The sequence below is a fragment of the Equus quagga genome, chromosome 3 (genome assembly GCF_021613505.1).
Source record: "Equus quagga isolate Etosha38 chromosome 3, UCLA_HA_Equagga_1.0, whole genome shotgun sequence".
Lineage (NCBI taxonomy): Eukaryota > Metazoa > Chordata > Mammalia > Perissodactyla > Equidae > Equus > Equus quagga.
In genome coordinates, this window is record NC_060269.1 from 66,186,270 (window position 1) to 66,210,303 (window position 24,034).

At 39.2% G+C, this 24,034-nt stretch overlaps 1 protein-coding gene across 3 annotated transcripts in view; it reads right to left on the reverse strand.

The window, feature by feature from the left end:
- CDCA2 (cell division cycle associated 2) overlaps positions 1–24,034 on the reverse strand; it is a 48,382-nt gene that overhangs the window by 2,891 nt on the left and 21,457 nt on the right. For all 3 annotated transcript variants that reach the window (XM_046656700.1, XM_046656699.1, XM_046656701.1), the window contains 7 exons: positions 23,797–23,993; positions 21,690–21,774; positions 20,979–21,223; positions 15,265–15,340; positions 14,010–14,098; positions 12,925–13,062; positions 1,131–1,302 (listed from right to left, as the gene is read on the reverse strand). In XM_046656700.1, the coding sequence (XP_046512656.1) occupies positions 1,131–1,302; positions 12,925–13,062; positions 14,010–14,098; positions 15,265–15,340; positions 20,979–21,223; positions 21,690–21,774; positions 23,797–23,993 (1,002 nt within the window). The remainder of the gene's footprint in view (positions 1–1,130; positions 1,303–12,924; positions 13,063–14,009; positions 14,099–15,264; positions 15,341–20,978; positions 21,224–21,689; positions 21,775–23,796; positions 23,994–24,034) is intronic.

Consider the following 24,034-nt stretch of genomic DNA (forward strand, 5'->3'; position numbering starts at 1 on the left):
AATGAAAATCAGGCTTTGTTTCCAGTCTCAAGGGGACTGCAATTTGTAGGGGAAGGAGGTGGAGAGATCATTATAAACCAGGTAGTGAAGGTGTCATTTGAACAAAGCGTTTTCCTGGACAGGCAGCCAGCCCAGCTAAATCTGAAAGGATAAGCAGCACTGGGCCAGATTCAAATGAGGAGGGGTGGCCGACCCCTGTCCCAAGATGTCCCACATGACAAGGCGGGAGGAGAGCACCACCCTGCTGGAGGGGCGTGCGCATGGCTATGCGGAGTTGTGTGTGTGCTTCAACTTTGGTGCTTTCCTGAAGTGAAGAAGCAGGCAGAAGCTGAGTCTACAGTGGCATGTACCACATTCATCCTTGAATCCACTGGAAATCCAATACAGTATGTTGCAAATGGAATGTGAGCTATAAATATTCGATGACTGACAAAGGCAGCTATTTTTTAAATGATTCTATACAAAATTGACACACCAAATGAACACATACTGATTATTTTCAGCATGATTTAGTCAATTTAAAACTCAGGCATTACAAACCAGATGCAACTTCAATCCAATTTTTATCTAACAAGGATATCAACCAACTTTCTCTTTTAAAAGAAATTATCAGGGTATCAAATTCAATTTATAAATGCTATTTCTAGAAGATGCTTAGTAGTGCCAAATCTACGAAAACATGACAGGGCAATTTTGGTTTTTTTTAAATTTTGTCCTTAATTCATAGAAGATATATCTATTACTGAGCCATCAGCTTGTTCACTTTCAATGATGGACCACACCACCATACAGAATTCATGTTACTTTAACAAAATGCTTTAAAAAGCAGAAAGAAACAGGATGGAAGAAAATTATTTCCCCTAAGATTATATGCAATAGCTTGTGTCAGAGTTTCTCTGTGGGGAGGATCCGGAGCTTCCATCAGATTCTGAAACGGGTCTAGGTGGCCTAAAAGTTACCAATCACTGCTCCTTCTCTCCAAATCCTCACGGCCACGGGAGGAAAAGTGGCTACTCTTTATTTATGTTCTCTTAACACAGTGAATGGGAAAAAGAGAAAAAAGAGAGTGAAATCGCAACAAAGAGGGTAAAGAGAAGAGACACGACGCACAGCAGGAAAAGGACAGGTACCTGGGCACGTCCTCCGGACACTTGGAACCGAAGGTGGCATCTCCGAGGCCTCAGGCAGCTCTGGAATAGGACTTAGGAGCGGCTTCTTAGAGGCAATCTCTCTTTCCCCATATAAAGACTTCTGAACGCTTTTCTTTCCCTTTCCTTTCTTCTTTCTGCAACTTTTTACAACCTGAGAAAATGTATTAAAACACTGTAATTGAGAAAGATGTAGCACCATGTATGACTGATCCTTTAACTAATTTTTACAGAAAAACTTAAGACCAGTTATTCCATAAAATTTTAGAAATTTGACTCAGGAGTAGGGGGCTAGGTAGCTTACAGTCAAATCAAATATGAGGTAGAACTCGATTTACAAATTGTAGGGTAATGGTCTATATTTCTACAAAGTGTTTGCCAAAACAAGTTCTGGATAAGTGAAAAACAGATTAGATGCTGTAGAGCTGGACAGACTTGAGACATGAGATATCACTAACTAGGATGCACTTGGGATGACTCAGGATTAACCTGGAATGTGTTATCTGCCGGAAGCTTCAGGGGACTGTTTCTGTTCACAGATCTAGATGAAGAAACAAGTGTGTGTGTAAAATTTGAAGATAACACAAAGCTAGCTGACCTGCTTCACACAACAGAGGATTTAATCAAGATTAAAATGACTAGGTCAAAATAAAATGGAAAGTACCAATAGAAGATGAGGGACAAAGGTTTGGTAATAATTGATGGAAAATAGCTGGGTTTCTATAAAAATTAAAACTGCTTTAATAATATCTCAAATGCAATATTAAATTCTTTAATACCTGGAACGCAGTATTCTACTATTGCCGTATCAGTAACTGAGAACTAACACTCTATGTTAAATTTAAAGAAGTTTCATGTGGTAAAGACTTGAGGGAAACTCAAAAACTATATTGAAATAATAGATTATTATGAGGAAAGAGAATGAAACATATTCAATGTGATAATATTGGAGACAATCAGACTTCAGGTCAACATAAGGAACACATTTTTAACAATTAATGTTTCCAGAAAGTGGAGTCCATTCAAATATTTATTGAGAAACTGCTATGTGCAGGTAATGACTTGCTAGGTAGGAGACATAAAAGCAGACGGGATGTGCTCTTCAGGGAGCTCACCGTCTAAGGGCAAGGAACTGTGATACGGACATACCGTGACAGACGCTACGTGGACTAAGACGGGCACCTGCCTACAGGAGGTTTTCAAGACAGGCTCCAGAAAACGTAATGTCTAAGTCAAATCCTAAACAAGTCAGAATTGTTCTGGTCGATTATGGGCGTGGTGCAGAAGGGCTTTTCAAAGAGAAGAGAATGGCACAGGCTATGCTCTAAGTGAGGCAGCACAGCACAGAGGAAGAGGCGCAAGTAGTGGTAGATGGTGGGTGGACCCACGGAGAAGCAGCAGAAGCAGCTAACAAAGCACACAGGGCCTTTGTGTGCAGTGAGCACGAGCCTGAAAGCACAGAGGGCTTGCTGGGTGCTTCAGGAGTGAGCACAGTCGGTTTCACACTTGAGGACGATCGTTAGGGTGACAGCAGAGAGACCAATGGTATGACAGAGTGGATGACATTCAAGAGTACAAAAATGTCACAGAACTGCATGTTCCTTGAAATATCTATAGATATCCTATAAAAACAAAACATTCCATGGAAAAATAATTTTAGAACTGTACAAGATAAATGCTTCTCTTGATGATTTACAACATACATTTAACATCAAACTCTGAGAATTCCTCAGTATAAATACTCTGCATGAACATTAGGGAAATGCTGGGTTAAATATTTTTTCATGAAACATTTTTTTCATGGAACATCTGTTGACATTCTATGGAACAGTTGGGGAGATGCTAGCTTGGTCAATGGAAGCGGGAGCCAAGAAAAATCTTCATTTGGGCTCCATAGATGAGTTGCAAAAGAAACAGTGGCCTCTAATGCCAGAGGCCTTTGGTTCAAATCCTGACTTAACAATCTTAGATAAGTTACCTCACCTCTCTGCATCTCATTCTCCTCATCTGCAAAACAGCAATCACAACAGCACACACCAGAGAGCTGTGATGAGTATTAAGTAAGGTAATGTGTGAAATGGCTAAGAGAAGGTCTGACCCCACAGTAAGAGCTGTGTGTTAGCTGTTCTGTTCTTTCATTCCTACTACTCTGAGAACTGATACGGGGAAGAATATTTTTAGGATCAAATTATGCTTAGTATTACTCTGTGACATAAGCCCTACAGTCAGTTAATACACTACAGTGAACATAATCAGGTTATATTCTCTAGAATACTTTCTGATTCATAGGCAAAGAAAATCCCCTTTCAGCAGGATTTTGGAAATCTTTATTATATAAAACGTCCCCAGCACCTACAACAGCTCTTGGCACACAGTGGCTTCTCAACGAACATTAACTATCGAACAGATGAATGTAAAAAAAAGAAACAAGTACAGCCAAACTTCATAAACTGTACTAAACATGATAAAAGACTAACATTCTGTTTTTTCATGGTCATGGGCCAACAGACATGTACCACTCAGAACAAAAAGAAAAGACGAAAGCTTAAAGCACCTGTGGTCTGTCATGGAAATAAATCTAACTGTGCTTCTCTAACCCATGAGAAGGTTTCATCTCATTCAATTTCTATCAAAATTAGAATTTACTACAATCCAAAAGCCCGGCGTATACTGTAATAAACAACAGAAGCCTCGTGTGACTGGAATCCTAGGGAAGCCATGTGACCTAGAAATGGGGAGGCTGGTTAATGACTTGGTACAAAGGACAACTGAAGGTATCCTAAAGTGACTCCATTTACTCCAGAATCACCGACATGTCTGCTCATACAGTAAAGGAGGTCACAAAACAGAAGTAAACACTCATCTTTTGTTTTATTTTAGATTATTTGCACAATTAAGACTTATCCAACTTGTTTTCTGAGAGTAGCTTTAAAATTGTTTAAAGACAGTTCATGCCCAGGGCAAGGAATCAAGTTGTCCGGGGAAGCCTATGTCCACTGGAAAGCAGACACTTCCCTACCCCTGTTTGTTTACTTATGGGCTCCATTTTTCAGTTCTCGTAGCTAGCTCCATCTCTCGAAATAAGGAGCTCATATTGCTATATTTTTAACTTCTTATAATAAAAAATTTCAAACGCCCCAAGGGAGACAGAATAGTATATTGAACCCCATGTACCCATCATCTAGCTTCAACAACTACTAACATATATGAAGAACACAGAGAAGTTTATTATCCTCTTCCTTCAGATTATTTTAAAGCAAATCTGACATTAAATCATTTCATCTGAAAATCCTACAGTATCTCTAAAAGATGAGGGTGTTTTTCCCCCACAATAAAGTGAAACATTCTATTACCTGGCACTGTATCTTATCCTCTTTTACAATAGAGTTTCCCCCCCAGCTTTATTGAGACATAACTGACATATAACAGAGTATAAGTTTAAGGTATACAACATAATGATTTGATATATGTATATACTGCAAAGTGATTACCTATTTTTATAACAATTACAAGTACTACTCAGCAATAAAAGGAACTAACTATTGATACACACAACAACCTGGACAAATCTCCAGAGAACTATGCTGAGTGAAAAAAGCCAGTCCCAGGTTACACAGTGTGTGATTCCATGTGAAATGTGTGTGCTTTCCATCTTGAAGTGACAAGATTAAAGACATGGAGAAGAGATTAGTGGCTGCCAGGGGTTAAGTTGGGGTAGGGGTGGGAAGTGCACGTAGACCCAAAAGGGCAACGAGTGAGATCCTTGTGGCACTGGACATGTTCTGCATCCTGACTGTATATTGATCCTGTACTACTGTGATATTATACAATAGTCAGCACTGGGGGAAACGGGGGAAAGGGCACTGGGATCACTCTAATTCTTCTTACAACAGCATGCGTTTCTAAAATGATCTCAAAATAAAAAATTTAAAACCAAAAAAACAGAATGACAGCAATTTTCCCTAATATTTCATCAGAGATCAAATTTCTCCAATTGGTCCATAAACGTCTTTTTGTAATTGTTCAAAGATCCCAATAAGGTCTCCATACAATCCACTTCGCTGATTGATCTCTTTTAATCTGTGGTTCCTTCTTTTTCCCTTTGCCATTTATTTGGTGAATAAACGGAGGCATCTTTCATGTAGGATTAGCCAAACTCTGGACTTGGTTGGCTGCCACCATTGTGTGTCTTTATTTTCCTCTGTCCCCTGCACTTCATATAAACTGGTCATTATTTCTCGGCTTGATTAGATACAGCTTTCACTTTGTGGAAAGAGTACTTCACGGGTGGTTGCAGACTCACTTATTGCATATTCTCTCCTTCTGTGACATTGTGATTGACCGGGGGCTCAGCTGCTCAGTCTCACCCACCCATTACGCCTCCCCATCAGCCTTCTACCTAACATGCAACAGCTTTCAGGAACATGCCTTTTTCACCTATTAGCAGAAATTCTTCCATTAAGAACTTTCCCTTATCAATTTGTTTACCTGAAATAGAGCTCAAACTTTATTTTCCAGTTTTCAGAAAAATGAGTTGGTGTCCTAGACAGCTTCTAAGGTGACCTTTAAGTTTTTACTGTTTTTAATGATCATGAACTGAAGTATTTTTTCATATCTGAAATTTGTGCTTCAATCCACTGCAATCATTATTTCTGATGGACACAGTGTCCCACATTTGGGGCAGTGATGGCCCTGTCAAGATGGTCTTGTGTCCTTTACACGGCCCCAGTAGTTTCTTAAGCTTCCTTCCTTGCACACCGATACAGACCCAGGCTCACTTTCTACATTTGCTGCTATAAACCTGAAAGCAGCCATTTCACTAAGGAACCCTGATCCCTTTTAGTTGGAAATGGCATTTAAGACAGCAGTGTGGGTACCAGGGATGTTCACCGCTTCTAAGCCTTATTGGCTGAGTTAGAGAATTATTTTAAAGGGAAAAACATAAGTTCATACAGACATTTCCAATTCCAATTCATTCTCACAAGGTTTCAATTTGATCTTACATTTTACTTTCTGTCTCATAGTGAAAAGTCTTGATTCCTAATGACATTAAAAAAAATACCCAAAAAACCCCTATTTTCTTTATTGTAGACTGAATTCCTCTATCAGGATGATGCTTCCCACTGGGTAAGCTTTCTTTGCAGTTATGTTTGTGCTTAGGATACATCTCATCAGGACTTCTCAAATTTCTAGGTTTGAAAAAATTCTTTGTGAGGTTAAGCCACAAAGTTCATATATAGTTAGATTAATTTGTTTCACTTTGTTTTCAATTTTTAGAGATTATTATCTCTTTCTGAAGTTCAATTTGTTTCATAGTCAGGTACAAGTCGTGTGTCACTTAACAACAGGGATACGGCCTGAGAAATGCATCGGGTGATTTCGTCACGTGAACAACATAAAGTGCCCTTACACAGGCCTAGATAGGACAGCCTGCTACACACCCAGGCTGCATGGTACTCATCTTAGGGGACCACTGCTGCACGTGCAGTCGCCGCTGACCTTGAGCAAACTGTCATTATGCTGTACATGACTGTAAAACATTTACACAAAGTCAAAGTAAAAAACATGTTCACGGAAGTCTAGCTTTCCTTCCTTCCTATTCCCTCCTGTGTCCCCCTTCCTATATGCAGCCAACTTTTATTTGTCTTCGGCTTACCCTCGCGCTTTTTTTTAATGAAAAGACTTTGTTTATATGTGTGTGTATACACATATATACATATATTATTTTTTTAATGTTCCCTACTTTCTTAGATAAACGGTAATCCATTCATTTCCCGTATTAACTGCCATAACAAAAGACCACAGATTGAGTGGCTTAAACATATTATTTTCTGGAGTCTGGAAGTCCAAGATCAAGGTCGGTCCGTTGGTCTCCTCCGAGGACTCTCTTCTTGGTGTACAGATGGTTGCCCTCCTGCTGCCTCTTCACAAGGTCTTCTCCCTGTGTGTGTGCACCCTGGTGTCTCAGACTTCTTGTCCAAATTTCCTCTTTAAAGGACACCAATTGGACTGGATTCGGAACCATCCTAACAGCCTCAATTTAACTTAATCACTTCTTAAAAGGCCCTATCTCCAAATACAGTCACATACTTTCTTTTTTTTTTAAGATTGGCACCTGAGCTAACATCTGTTGCAAATCATCTTTTTTTTTCTTCTCCCAAAAGCCCCCCAGGACACAGCTGTATATTCTAGTTGTGAGTGCCTCTGGTTGTGCTGTGTGGGACATCGCCTCAGCATGGCTTGATGAGCGGTGCCACGTCCACGCCAGGATCCAAACTGGTGAAACCCTGGGCTATAGAAGCGTAGCACACGAACTTAACCACTTGGCCACAGAGCCGCCCCTAGAGTCACATTCTGAGGGGCTTGGGGTTAGGGCTTCAACATAGGAATTCTGAGGGAACACAATTCATCCCATAGCAGGGCAGGGAGCTCACTACATACATCATTTTACAAGTTGTTTTTCTGTACTTAACAGTAAATACATCTTGGCATCATTCCATGGCAGTATTTGGAATTTTTCTATAGCTACAAAATACTCACTTTGTGACTACACCAGAGGTTACTCAACCCATCTCATGTTGACAGACGCTTAGTTTTTTCTATTCTTTTGCATTACAAAGAGTGCTGCAATAAATAACTTTGTACATATACCTTCTTGTATTTCTGTCACTGGATATCTGCGATGGATTCCTAGAAATGGGACTGCTAGGTCAAAAGGTAAATGAACATTTAACTTGGTTTGATATTGCCAAATTGCCCTCCAAGGAAATCTGCATTTCTAGGAAATGTATGAGCATGCCTGTTTACCCTCCAGCCTCACCAACAGAGCATGCTGTCACCCCCTGGATTTTTGCTCATCTAAAATGGTAAGAAATGGTATCCCGATGCATGCCAGAGCTGCAGTTCTCTTATGATGATGAGCAAGTCTGAACATTTTTTCATATATTTAAGGGCCATTTTCATCTCAATTTTGTGAACTTTTAAAACTATCTCGAAGATATTTCTTTTTTTTTAATAAAGATTTTATTTTTTTCCTTTTTCTCCCCAAAGCACCCCGGTACATAGTTGTATATTCTTCGTTGTGGGTCCTTCTACTTGTGGCATGTAGGACGCTGCCTCAGCGTGGTCTGATGAGCAGTGCCATGTCCGCGCCCAGGACTCGAACCAACGAAACACTGGGCCGCCTGCAGCAGAGCGTGCAAACTTAACCACTTGGCCACGGGGCCAGCCCCTCGGAGATATTTCTATAGTTGTTCATTTTTTACTCAATTTAGAAGCTCTTGAAATATTAGTGATATTAATCCTTTGGGTTTGATATGAACTGCAAATACTCTTCCAAGTTTGTCCTTTGTCTTTTAAATATTCTATGGAGTTTTTTTCCCCATGCATGCTCCACATTGTGTGGGTCAAATAGAATGAAATTTACCAATCTTTGACTTCACTATTTCTGGTTTCTGAGTCCTAAAATTTCTCTATTTCTAGGATATAAAGGAATTCACTTATGAATTCTAATGCTACTCCAGGTTAGCAATTTTATTTATTTTCAAATTTTTTCCAGCTTTAATGAGGTATGATTGACAAATAAAAACTGTAAAAATTTAGGTTGTACAATGTGATTTTTTAAAGGTGTACAACACAATGATTTAATATACATATATACATTGTGAAATGATTATCACAATCAAGTTAATAAACACACCCATCACCTCATATAGTTATCAGTTATCGTTCTGTGCTTGTGGTGGGAACAATTAAGATCTACTCTCTTAGCAAATTTCAAGTATCCAATACAGTGAAGATCTCTACTAACTCCTGCCAAGAAAGAGGAGCCTATTGCTCACTTTAACTAAACCTTCCTCCTCCCGACGTTAGTTTTGGTTCTTCTATTGGTTACCTTTGAATTTACATTTGCACTTCTTTTCACTAACTTTTAAAATATATCTTGAACCCCTCATTTGTAAGATGATAGTTATAATAACAGCCACTGTGCTTACTATGGCCAGGCATTGTTCTAAGCATTTTACACGTATTAACTCATTTAATATTCACTACAAGCTTATAAAATAAATACCATTACTACCTCCATTTTGAAACAAATAGAGGAGTCAAGAATCTGCCCACCACTCCACTGCCAGGAAGTGGTCAAGCCAGGATCTCAAACCCAGGTTGTCTGGCTCTAGAGCTGCACTCTCCACCACTATACTGTCAGTGCTAACACCTCACCTCCACCTTTCCTACCCATGTTTCACCTGCTGCTGTTAGCCACGTTTAGATCGTCTTGCACAACAACCAAGTTGCTGAAGCTTTGCCCTTGTTTGAAAATACACAGCATTCACCTGGTTATGACTGTGTAAACATTTTTCCCTGCTCTGCCAAGGACAGAGCTCATCTTCTTTCCTTTCCTTGGGCGCCCCCTGTAGATGATTCTTAGCACTATAAAATATGCTTTTCCTTACACTCCATTATTGCTTGAAATCACACTAAAGTTGGCTTCATATTTGCTCCAGAACTTCTGCATACAGACTTTTATTTGAAATGGTATATAATTACCTTTCTTTTCCTTCTTACATGGCACACCTTCCATTTTCTCAATCACAGGTCTTTGTGCTTTTCCCTCCAGAGACCTTCTCCCTGGAGCATCCTTCCCTCTCCCTCAAGTTTGGACCGGCTGCTCTTCGAGGCTGCCTGAACATGACGACCAGAGATTTCCCCTGGACTGCCCTCCCATATCATGAGGTCCACCGGGTCGTGAATTCTCAAGCTCGCTTCCTCATTTTGCTGGAGTATCTCCTCCAGTAATATGCAAGGGAAAACTTTCAGAGTCCTTGAGCGTCTGATGTCTTTATTTTATCTTTCACATTTAATTCAGTTTGGCTGGGTGTAGCATATTGGGCTGAAATTAAGTCTCCTCAAAGCTTCAAACGCCCTGTTGAATTATCTTTCAGCAGATAGACTGCTGTTAAACTTGACAGCACTCTGATTCTTGTTTTCTGGAAGGAAAAGTCTACTCTTCTCATTACCCTAGTTGTTCACTGTCACACTGATGTGTCCAAGTCCCGGCCTGTCTTCGCTGTACCAGACACTCAGGAGGCCCTTTTAACTTAAAGACTCCTTTCTTCAGTTCTCGGAAATCCTCTTCTTTTATTTTGATAATTTCTTTCCACTCTATTTTCTTATTCTGAGATTCCTCTGAAGTCTCCTAGACTGGTCTTCCACGTCTCTTAGTATAGTCTGTCTCTCTTTTGCTCCACCATCTGGGGGACTTTCCTTAATTTTACTCTCTAGTCCAACTACCAGATTTTATATTTTTTGCAAGTATTTTTTCTCTGCTCCTTTTTCATAGCATCTCCTTCTTAGTTTTATGTAGCAATATTTTCTTAAATCTGAGTATATCAGAGTATATATATATTTTTGTAAAGGTTCCTTTCATTCCCTGAATAACTTTTCTCTCTTTTTCAACTTATTAATATTAATCTTTCACGCTCTTGTTTCTACTCAGCTATCTGATTCTTATTTAAGAAAAGACTGGATAAACTGGTATGGGTTTCCTCTGCTTTCCAGCTCAGCCTCTTTCCTCCATGGAAATTCTACTAGGAGCTCTGTGTGGGGCAGGGCAGAATGGGGAGTGTTGACTGCAGGCTGCGCTTTAGAGCAAGAGCTAAGAGTCAAGACTGGAGGACTTTCCAAATGTCAGAAGAAGGGCTTTAACCTAGATGGCAACATCTGTTCTGAGCTGGGGGGTGGGGGGTGCTAACTGGTACAAATTGTGTCATATATAGGACTTCAAGTAATCTCTCTGCTTTTCACTACCACTGCTCACTCTCACCATCCCTTGTACCTGCCCATACTGGACCCAGAGTCTCCTGAGACTCCCACAAGCAGGCTGGCTCCCAGCGCCTCTCCGGCTCCCTCCTAGCACATTCTGGGCTGTAAATCTTTCCACATCTTTTATCTGTCGACATGCTCCCATCTGCTTTGTCTTTCAGAAATTCATTGAAGACTGTCATCTGTTGCTTAATAACCCTCCTCACTTCCTTCCTCTTCTCATTGCTATTCTAAGCCTATTCCTTCTAGTACATCTATTATTTTGATTCAGTGGGGTCCTGGGAAAGGTTAGAGCAAAACGTAACACTCAACCTTTCTTGAACTTTCTGGCTATTGATTTTATATAAAGAAATAGGTGTACATTTCTCTAACAGTGTTTTGTAAAGAGTATATACAAAGAAAACCAATTTCTAATGTAATAATATATATTGTATGAATATTTTTAAATTTATGTGTATTTTTTTCATTAAAAGGATCTTTCGAAGGAGTAAGTGACCTAAAAAACGTGCTAAACCAGGAAAACTTCGTTTCCTCTGGCTGTGCTGACTTGGGGATGTTTGTGCCATTGTTAAACCAAGAGGCAACGGTTTCTGTTTCATGGAGCAGGAGAGAAGTTTACTGTTTTGGGGGAGTGTGTGTTGGGGTGAAACGGATGAGTACAGTTTTGGAAATGTTGATTTTTGAGGTACATGTAGGATGGTTTTAGGAAGACATGTCTAATAGGCAGCTGAGCATATATTTATAGACCAGGAAGATTTGGGAGTCATCAACCACGCCACATATAAAGTCATCCAGAAAATAAACAATCCACAAGGGCAAAGAGTAGAACTGTAGGTAATACAAACATCTAAGAAAGGGCAGAAGAAAATGAACCTTGAATAGAGACTGTAAAGGAGTGTTCTCAGTTATATCCAGTGCTGCTGAGATGGTAAGAACAAGACCTCAAAGGATGCACTGGATTTCAGTCACTAAGATTCTAAATACCTGGGAGAAATAAAGTGAAGTGGTGAAGTGGTGGAGAATGAGACCAGATTTCAGATAACATGTGAAACATGAATTTGTAGTAGCCCCTGTATAAGTCTCTCCAGTAGCAACGTTACACGGGACAGAGATAATGGTTACATTGATCCAGAGTTGAGGTGGAATGAAAGGGATGAAGAACTGAGATTACTGACAAGAGCTGTTCAAAACAGCTCACGTGGTCCAGGATGAACAAGGAAAGAGGAAATTAAGGGATATTTGAAAGCTTTCGAGTAACGAGAGGGGCCAGAAGATTAACAGAACTAGAAGAGGTACCTGAGTAAGGGAGTGAGTACGCTGACAGAGAGGAGGCTGGGGTCAGAGTCGACACAGAAACGTACGTTATGAAAAGTGGGAGGGTCTTAGGTACTAACAAGCTATAGTGTATGGCAGAGGTAGGTCCAGATTATTGAAGTAGTGTGGACCAGGAACTGGGTTAAGGTGCAAGATGGGCAATCCATAAAAAGACAGTGACGTCATCTGAGCTGGCATTGGCCTTGAAGTGTTCAGAAGACTGAGAACTAGTTTCTAAACTCTTCCTTAAAAATAGGGAAGTGATCCAGCCACCGGCAGAAGCAAAGTCAAACAGGTGGCAGATGATGCACTCATCCCTGTCCAAGAAATTAGGGAATTCCCCAAATAAAGTAAGGTTACATTAGAGTCAAAGACAAGAATACATTTAACATTTGAGTGCCAACAATCTACTGTGCTGGATGTACATAACATAATAATGAAGATGCAAAATTGGCCCTCAGGTAATTGATAGTTGAGCACATAATCTCTTATGGCCCTTTCTATTCCATGGCAGGATGATTTTAATACTCTTGGCCTGATGCTAACTAGAAAAAACTTTGTTTCCATGTTTTCCTAACCATACAACAAAGAAACACACCACTTCTACTCTTCATTATATCTTTAGACACACACTCACCTGGTTCTTTTTAGGAAGTGCTCTGTCTGTGCACTTGCTTCCTTGTGACTTCCTCCTATTAATTGTCTTTTCTTTACAAGGCTGAGCTTCTGTATTAAATAAGCTGCCAACACTCTCTTCTGCAAAACTAAGCAATTGCTATAAAGAAATTTAAAGTAGGGATCCATAAAACACAAGTAGTTACATTTTAATATACATTATATATATATTTCCTTCCCAAGCTGCTCCTACCTTTTTATATCACATTTCCTCTTAATCTGAAAATTCCATTAAAAGAATTTTAACCAACTTAAACGCAAATGGGGGAAACAGTAATTGCTAATTTCTGATCTATCAAACATAGACCTAGAAGCATATGCACTCTGCCCCATTATTTTAAGGAAGAAATAAAAAACAACTTAAGAATTAGTTGATTTATTCATTCATCAAATATTTATTGACCATCTATAATTTAGCCCCTAACTGCTGTTGGGTTGTGGGGAAAAAACATCATGAACTGTTAGATCATCTAAGTTTGAATTCTGGGTTTATCATCCAACAATATCAGCTAAAATCCCGATAACAGTATACTGTATGTTTATGCATTATGATGCTATAGATGAAAATCCAATTTTGTCAAATTTAATAAAAGAACAAGACATGCATTCAACGGGAGTCATGTTTATACCAAAAACACCTGAAACCTGGTGTTGAAAAACAAAACAAAAACATAGTTTTAAAAAAGGTTATATGTATGCCATTTTCTGGTTCTGCTAATTACATGCCACTGTTCTCCTCTTTGCACCTCAATAAAATTCATAAAACCACATAGATCTCAAACCAACTTTTCAAAAATATTACTCTCCATATTAACAGAAACTCTGAAAGCATCTTGTTTTATTGGATTTTTCTTCTAAGAGAATTAATTCAACCAAATCCGAAAAACATCATTACCCTGGGTTACATACTACGTAGGATAACGTATTAACTCTGAATGACACTGACCAAACCAAGATTTTACCCATAAGTCATTTGATCAAGAAAACATAAAAAATCTATTACCAAGATTTAAAAACAAATACACTGTGCCAGATAAGAACACTTACGCTTCTTCTGTTAGAGGTCCGTGTTGTTCTGCCAACTTTACAGGAGGATGTTTTCTCGTGGTTATTTGAAGAGCTAAAGGTATCAGGGCCTGATGACGAAGACACAAGCAAAATTAGGATAGCTAACAAAAAGTTGTAAGATCCACCATCTTTCAGACATACCAGATACTCTTTTGGATATCCATCTTTGCTGTTAGTATCATTTCCTATCTAAACATAAATAATTAATTACCAAGAGGCAATTAATGGTTTTGATCCAAAACCATTTGGTATGGATCAAACATAATGACCGACATTTTGGACAAGATCAAATTTCAATGATGTTTTGGCATGAACCAAATGTCTTATGGACATTTTGGACAAGACCAAATGTCTGCTAATTGATTGCAAAACATATTACCCTACTAAGATAACAGATTAAATCACATTACAATAAATACCCATATTTCACTATGTCCATTTATTCCACGCTACACTTTGTACAATGAAACTGCAATAAAGGACATTAAGACGATCGTGAAAATAGTTTAATTTTACACAGTTCAGGAAAATTTTAATTTGATCACTTTTAATGGTATAAATAAAAGGCAGAATAATGTGTTACAGAGCATAGGCTTTGGAACGAGATACACTATGCTTCAAATTTTAGCTTTAACTTAACACTATGTCTTGGATTCAGTGCTAATAAGCTTGGTTTGTGCCCTACAGCCAAAAAGAAGCTATGAAAGGATTCTGACCAGGTGAGAAACATCCTAAGAGCTTTTCCCAGGACATTCACCAGCCGAGGCCTAGTTTGTTGGGAAATTGCAGAGAGATCTTTGTTGCCTTGTCATGATCATAAAAAAGCCAGAAACATTGGAAAGTACATGTGCCCAAGATGCCATGTTAATGTGGATAAATAATTTTTGATATTTAAGAATGACCCATTATCGCTTCAACTGTGCACACTGTGACAAGAAGCTTACTGTTGATACTTAAGAGCTGAGAGGGCAACCCCATTGCTGCAGTCACTTAAAAAATGGGGCTCCCCATCTAAGGACGTTACATGTGGGTGATGATAAGAGTGGGACTTGGAATGGAAAGGGAGGGATAAGACACTTCTTATAAGCTCTTCTATACTATTTGGTTTTTTAAAACCAAGTATATATGGTTATAATAAAAATAAAATTTTAAAAAGAAATTAAGGACATTAAGTTTCATAATTAGACATACTGAAAATGACATTTATGATTATGGGATAAACCAAAGTTACTACCTGAAAGAGTCTCAGAGATGGAAGACTTAAGAGGACTCAGAACTGCAAATGACACCGGAAGAGGTTCTATGTTTTCCTAAACAAAGACAAGTAGAAATTAGGCACCCTTAAATCCAGTGAACATAGAAATAATGTGCCCAAAAGAAAATAAGGATTCATTTTTGTAGGCAGAATTGTAATAAGTATAAAAATGGGAAACCAATAAAAGATGAAGGAAAAAAGTCAAAGATACTGAATATAAAAATACATTTCATAATATTTACCAATCATCTATAATGAAACCATGCCTACTAACTGCAATCTACTAAAATAAATATAAAACTGTAAGGGAAAGTAGCCATAAAGACCCACTAAGAAGTTACTTTTTGCTTTATTTAAAATGCCATGTCCTAACACCTATAAAGTAAATAAGACAATTCATTAATAAACACAACCTAACATTACAATATTATTCAAGGGAACTTCAGGGTAAAATTGCAATATAAACACAGATGTCAGATCTTTTCTTTCCCATGTAATAGCCAACATGATGGTAGTTGTCGGTTTTTCACAGATAAAATTTGTCAGAAATTCTCTTTTATCACCAGTTTGCTCAGTTTTTATCAGAAATGAATCCTGGATTTTGTCAAATGCTTTTTCTGCATCTACTGAGATGACAATACAGTTTTTTAAGTCTGTTAACATGGCAAATTACAGAGACTGTTTTTCAAATATTAAACCAACTTTGCACCTTTGGGCAAATCTCACTTGGTCAATACGTATTGTCTTTTTACACATTATTATGTTAAGGAGGATACTGGACTGTAATTTTCTTATGTCTGTCTGGTTATGCTATCAAGTTACAGCTGACATGAATGAAATGGGAAGCAGTCCTACCTCCTCAACTTCATTTGAAGAGTCTATGCAGAATCAGTACTCCACCTTCCTTAACTATTTGGTAGAATTCATTAGTACAATGCAGTTTTCTTTGTGGGAAAGTTTTAACTACAACCTAAAGTTCTTTAGTTGATAATGGGGCTAACAAAGTAATCTATTTCTTCGTGAGTGAGATTTGATAGTTTGTGTCTTTCAGGAACTGGGCCTAGTTTATCCAAGTTGTTGGATTTATTGCTATAAAGTTTTTCATAATATTCCTTTATTGTCATTTTAATATCCATTAGAATACATAGTTAGGTCACTTCTCTCATTCCTCATATTTTTAATTTGAGTATTCTCTCCTTTTTTCCTGAATAGTCTGATGAGAAGTTTACTCTTCTCTGTTCACTGTGGGTGATTTCCTCTAGTATTTCGTCCAGCTTGCTGATCTGTTGTTCTGTATCATCTGCTCTGCTACTGAGTCCCTCTAGTGAACTCTTCATTTCCAGGATTGTATTCTTCATCTCTGATTGCTTCTTTTTTATATTTTCCAGTGCTTTGTTGAAGTTCTCACTGAGTTCATGCATTCTTCTCCCAAGATCAGCGAGCATTCTTAGGACTTTTTGTTTGAACTCTTTGTCAGGTAGATTGCCGTAGGCCTCCAGCCTGCAAGGCTGTTGTCAGCTCTCTCAGGATTGTAGTCGGGTGGGGCTGGTCCCAGGCATGGAAGCACCCCATTGATTCAGGTTTTGGAAGGTGGAGCTGGTCTCTTATGTGGCTGTTTGGGAAGCACAAGTCTGCTGCAGCTGACAAGCCCCACCACCCACAGGGTCACATACCCATCAACACAGTCCTGCCCCAGGCACGTGCCCAGACCCACTGAAGAGTACCCAGCTGCCCCACTGTAGAGGCCCCAAACACTCTGTCATTGCAGGCCTTGCCCCACAGAGGTGGACCCAATCACCTGGCTGCAGAGGTTCCAGGCACCCAGCCTATGCAGGTCCACAAGTCACCTGAAGGCTTGCTGTTGGGTGGGGCCAGTCCCTAGGGCAGGCTGCCTGCCCTGGCTGAGCTGGATTAAATGAGTGTTCTAGTAGGTGTGGCTGACCTCTGGGATAACAGGCCAGGGGAAGAACCTCCAATGGCGTCTGCCATCATCTGTGTGAGCATACGTGTACTAGGTCACAATAACAGCTGCCGTCAATGTCTCAGTCCCTGGAGAGGTCTTGCCTTTCACCAAGATGCACCATGAGCCTACCAGGTGAGTCTCTTTTCACCAAAGGACTGTGCACTTTTCTTACTGGTGATTTAAGATTGCTTTCTGAAACAGGTGAATTTGTGTTTGGGCCCTTTAAGAGCAGGCTTTTCTTTCTCTTACATCTGATAGTATTTCTGGAGGTATTTCCAGTCGTTGTTAATAGCCAGCAAAGCCAGATGTTATGACACTCATCTCGGTTGTGCTGAGTCCAAAAGCTGCTTAGAGTGGTAAAGCTCTCCTACTCAGATCCCCGACTCCTCCAGGGAAGGCTGCATACCTTAGGATTGCTCCTGGACGACTGTGAAGCTCTGTGGCTCGCAAAGGTGTTTTTTTCCCCTCTCCAGAAGGGAATTTCTGTGTCTTCCACCTCAGTCAGGACTGTCCCTTGTTGCAGGGGTTCTTTTTATGCAGTTTTCAGTTCTGTCTCAGGGGTAACTGTCCCAAGAGAAGCTGTAAATTTGTTGTGTCTGTGGGAGGAGGTGAGTTCAGAATCTGCCTACACCACCATCTTGACACCGTCCAGGAAGAAGTTTACAAATATTGATTTTGTAAAGCACAATCTTTTGATTTCAATGATGTTTCTGTATCGTTTTTCCGTTTCCCATTTCATTGATTTCTGCATTTATCTTTATTCCTTCCTTTCTTCTGCTTACTTTGGCTTTAACTTTTTCTAGTTTCTTAAAGTAAGAAGTTGAGATCATTAACTTGAGATGTCTCTTATTTTGAAATACAAAGCTTAATCATAAAACATTTCCCTCTGAGCACTGAGTTAGCTGCGTCCTACACGTCTCTGTTGTCGTGTTATGGTGGTTTAGGCTTCACGTGCACATCTTTAACTGACACCCCTCTGTGTGGAGCCCAAGAAGCCCTCCCAGCCTTTACCCACGTCATTTTTGTTGTATACTTTACTTACAGAGGTTATAAACCAAACAATACATTGTTGTTACTCTTGCTTTGAACAGTTATCTTTTACAGAGATTAACAATAAGAAAAAAAAGTCTGTTATATTTGCCCACATATTTAGTGTTTACAGTGCTTTTCATTCCTTTGTGTAGATGCAGATTTCCATCTGGAACCATCTTCCTTTTGACTAAAGGATTCCTTAACATTTCTTCTAATGCTAACCTGCTATGGTAATCAATTCTTTCAGCTTTCATATGTCTGAAGAAGCCTTTATTTCACCTTTGTTTTGATAGTTTCACAGGATATAGAACTCTAGGTTGACAGGCACTTTTGGTTTTTCCTCTAAGTACTTAAGTACATCTTTAAAAGATGTTGCTGCACTGTATTCTATTTCTTCTTTATGTCATGTGTCTTTTCTACGGCTCCTTTTAGGCCATTTATCATTGATTTTAAGCAATGATGTGTCTTTCCATATAATTCTTATTTCTTGCCCTGGGAATTTGTTGCACTTTAGGATCAGTGGGTTTATAACTTTATCAAATTGGGAAAATTTTCAGCCATTATTCTTCAAATACTTTTTCTATTCCTTCTGATCTTTCCGTTTCTTTGGGGACTCTAATTACACGCATATTATGCCATCTGCAGTCGTCCTGGCTCACCAACTGTCTGCTCATTCTTGTTCAGTCTTTTTTTCTCTCCATTTCATTGAGAATGCTACATCTTCAAGTTTGCTAATCTTTTCATTTGCAGTCTCTAATATGCTATTAATCTCATTCAACGTATTTTTCTTCCCAGAGATTGTAATTTTCATGTACAGAGTTTGACTTGGGTCTGTCTTTCATGTTCTTTACAAGCTAAATCTTTCTTCCACCTCCTTGAACATATGGAATATAGTTCAAATAACTTTCAATGTGTTTGTCTACAGATTCTACCATATGTGTCACTTATGGGTTTATTTCTGTTGATTAATTTTTCTCCTCACTATGGGGCATCTTTTCCCATATATCAACTAATTTATAATTGAATGCTAGACATTTTGAATTTAAGATGGCTTGGTGCAGGATGGTTTTGTTATTCTTCAGCTTTATTAGGCAATGCAGTTAAATTACCTGGATGCAAGCTGGATCCATTTCAGGCTTGCTTTTTAAGCTTTGTTAGGGTTTTCATCTAATTTTGCTCGACTAACGAGGCAACGCTCTCCCAAGTATCTGATACCTCTGAACTACAAGGTTTTCCTGCTCAGGTTAGTGGGAGCACTATTCCTACCCCTGTGTGAGCTCTATGGATGGCTGCCTCTGCTCCATTCAGGTCACCCTTTCCCTGATGTCAGGCAGTCTCCTCGCTAGCATGTGTTGACCAGTACTCTGCCAAAGACTCCAGTGGATGCCTTTGCAGATCTCCAAAGCTGTCTCTCTGTGCCACTCTCCCCTCTCTAGTACTTTGCACCGTGAACTCCAGCCTCGCTGGCTTTCCCAGACCCCAATTCCATCTTCTCAACTCTCGAGACTGCCAAGCTCCACCAAGGGAGCCCTTCCCTGTGCTGCGGGCTGGAAATTCATCCCAGGCAGTAAGTGGGGGCTGTCAGAAGGCTCGCCTCATTTGTTACTTCTCTCTCAGGGATTAGTGTCCCATACTTCCTCATGTTCTACGTGTAAGAACCACTACCACTGTTTTATATATTATCTCTGGTTTTTGAGTTGTTTCTCAGGGGAGTGTAAATTAAGTCCCTCTTATTCCATCTTGGCTGAAAACAGAATATTCTTATTTCAAACTATAACAGCAAGAGAGAGAATGAATGATAGTCCCAATTTAAAATGAGTAAGGAAGATTAATAGGCAATTCTCAAGAGAAAAGATTCAAATGGCCTATAAACATGTGAAATATGTTCAAATCACACTAATAAACTAAAAATTTTCAAGTCAGCTTTTCCTCCTATTAAGGTAGCACCCAGGGCTTACAAAGGTATAAAACCATTTATATTGCTGTCAGTCCAAATTGGTACTCACTTTCTGGATGATAATTTTAGCAATATGTATCAAAAAGTTCAAAAACATTCATATTCTTTAATCCAGTAATTGACCTACAGAAATTCATCTTAGGGGAAAAAACAGCCTATATTTATAGTATGTCAATTCTAAGACTGTTGCCCTTTCACATTTTAACACCTCTGAAATCTAAGTACATCATACAATTCATGGCATATATAATTTAACTGTCAGGATTTTTTCTTAGTGCTACATAAAATAACGGCACTTCTTACAATCCATAGTATTTAGGTTCGACGAAATATGCTATGTAGAAGGAGTTATGGAAGTACTGTTTTCACAGGAGAAACCGGTACTAATCTACCTAGAAAAATGCGTTAATTTATACCATGACATATCTTTGAGTCCCTTTCAGGATTTCAAAGCATAATTATTGCTAATGCAAAAAAGGTCAGGTCTGGGGCCAGCTCTGATGGCTTAGTGGTTCAGTTTGGCAGGCTTCACTTCAGCAGCCCAGGTTTGGTTCCCAGGTGCAGACCTATACCACCTGTCTGTCAGGGGCCATGCTGTCACGGCAGTTCACATACAAAAAGAGGAAGATCAGCAACAGATGTTAGCTCAGGGCAAATCTTCCTCAGCCAAAAAAAAAAAAAAAAAAAAAAGTGAGGTCTGATGAAAACATAAACAAGTTTGTTCCACATTTTCACACTTACAACATTCTCCCCCTTGTCATCAAAATTTGGTTGCAATAACCGCTCAGGAACTGGTGACTGCTCAAGTAGCAGTGGACTGACATCACTCAAATCCTTTTTACGAACAGGTGTTCCTCCTTTACGCAATGGAGTATTTGCTGGCAAAGATTCATCAAACACTTCAGGGCTTAGGTCCTCTCCAAAAGTTACTCTCTTCCTCTTCTTTGTATTTAGAAAGGTCGGTACTTTACAACTTTCTTGACTTTCTATAGATAATAAATGGAAATACATTTAAAAATTAAGCTTTATTTCTTATCTAAAAGGCATAGCCTAGAATCTTTTAACTTGATTAGATTCAGCTATTATTTGTATAACATAAAACAGAGCGTGGAGAAAAAACTTCAAAATGGAAAAGACAAGCAATATTTCTAATTAAAATACAGTAATAGATTTTAAAGTAAATTTTGCATGAGAATCTTAGGAGACAACAAAATTGGAATATGAGTTTCCTTTCCAAGTTTCACTGTTAGGCAAAAATGGATAGATGAAATGGACAGACCAACTGAGACTCTCCAAAGAGATTCCACCCCTCCCCCCAACTGTTCTTCATTCCCATGCAACTTCAGAAGCATCAAGGCATTAGCAGATCACTGAAAACGCCACATACCATTTCAGGTTGTTTTAACAGGAAAATGATATCCTCAAGCTTCAAAATAAATATGAACTTCTTACCTGCTTTTCGTTCTTTGCAACAGTTTGCAAGATTTGAGGTGAAACTTGGATGAGTCCCATCGTCAGAAAGGTTGTCACAGTGTTCCTAAACAAAGCGAACATCAAGGAATAATTTCACACAAATCAATACACACACACAGTCATTAAGAATGGCAACTTTTAACTTTTTTTCTGTCAAGGGTAGATACTATAGTATTGCAGATTACTTTTACTTTCATAAGTGTTCTAGCTTAAACATGACATTAGCCACAAAGAAAAACTGGATTCCCTGGATATTACTTCAATAAATAATATTTTAGGCCAAAATCAAAGATCAGAAATCCACAATGTGGGCTAAATTCACTCCCTTATTTTTGATCTGACAAACAAAATTAAGGAAAATGTGAGTGGCTGGAACTATAGTGTACTATAGGCAGTGTCTGGTAAGGCAGACTACATAAATTGTCTGAGCTGTAAGAACTGCACTAAAACAAGAATAAACCGATCAGGCAAATGGCATACCAGGGTGTTTTGTCTTTCAAACATGGGAACCACACCTTTTATAAGTGTACAAATCTCCTGTTTACCATATTCTTCAGTTAATAACAAGGAAATATTGTTATTTATCCCTCTAAGCTTCTCCAAGGAAGATCACAGAGCAGGCAAGTGGTGGTGATGGGACAGTGTGAATCCTGGAGAACAAGGCAGGGCAGGCCTAGCAAGGGGCCAGTGGAGCAGAGCTGGGCTGTGGGCTGGATGGGTGTCACCTCCCAATCCTCATCTGCTTGTCCAGTCTCATCCTCATCCCGACCAGCCCTTGCTCTCCACAGCTACTCACTTTCTCCAATACCAGATTCCAAGAGCAGTACCCTCTCTAAGAAACAGTCCTGCTCCTAACAAACCTCCTTAATCAACTATCTCCTATATCAATTATTTGTGAAATAAATGAACTTATAAAACACATTAAAGCATGTTAACTTTTAGATTTATCTTTAACTAAAACAACCAGGAAAGTGAGCAAACTCAAACTGCATATACCTACAAACTTTGGGCAGCTTAGTAAAAAGATCATCGGGCATAACAGCCTTCATAGGATTTTAGTGGCAGGGCTCGGTGTTTGCTATTATAAAACTGCTAATCAATGAGAATGATGTGGATCACCAAGATGCTAAGTCTCTTTGAGGAGAAGATATAACAAACAGAAGATATGAATGAACAGTGCTGTACAGAGATCAAATCAGCTCTTTAACCAGAAAAACTGTTAAAACATTTAAAATAGTAATTGACCATACATCCATGTAGACAGAAGGTAGCCTAGTTCATGAGTTCTGGCCTTAGAAACAGATTTGTAGGCAAATTGTATGTTAAAATGCCTATGGATTGAAAAAACAAAAATTATACTTTTCACTTGGCAGGCACTGGTGCTAATTTCACATTATTATCCCACTTACTGCTCAAATTATCCTATAAGGTAGTTACTAATAGATAAGGAAACCAAGGTACAAAAAAGGTTAATTAATTTGCCCAGCTCTTCAACTTCAGAGTCAGGATCTGAAATCTGGCCCTCTGACTCCAGAGCCCATCCTCGCAGCCTCTCATGTGCTTACAGCCCATCATGGATTTTAATATCAGATTCATCTGGGTTCATTTAACGCCCTCAAGCCTAAGTTTCTATAAAATGGGGCTAACGTCTCTCTTGGAACACTCTTGCTGCAAGTACCTGACAGATGCCAGCACCGTGCACAGGAGCACCCGACAAACGCCAGCTGGTTCCTTCGACCTCCTTTCTCAGGCTGGCTGAGCTTGGAGAAAGAAGCCCGCCTGTGCAAGCGGATCTCCAAGACCAAGTGTTCTGGTTGGGAACGGTGACCACTCACTCATTAATAATCATGAAACTTTCATAAAATACAGTCTACTTATATTAATTCTACGTACCATATTCCATACTGAGTTTAAGAAAGAACAAAAAGAAAACTTTGCACAGTGCTATAAGTGAGAAAAGGAGGCGAAAAAATTAGGGTAGGACATTTCCTTTTAAATCAGTATGAGACAACATTTCAAAGGTATTGCTTTAAAGCAAAATGAATTTTTAATCACTTTGCTTTAGGAAATGTAGCTCTATACTCACTTGCAGGCTTTCTAGACACAGCGTAACAGAGGGTTTCTTTAGCACAGAACGAAGGACGATGGTCTCAGAGGATGGACTGTCCCTCTTGCACAGTGTGGGGACCGGAGCCCTGACGTCAGGAGCTGTATCAGTAAAGTTGTCAAGTGAAACAGCCTCGCTCGATCCACTGTCCTCCACACAGTCAGCAACCTGGATTCCTTAAAAATGAACAGGTCAACATGAGAGGTGGGAGACATCT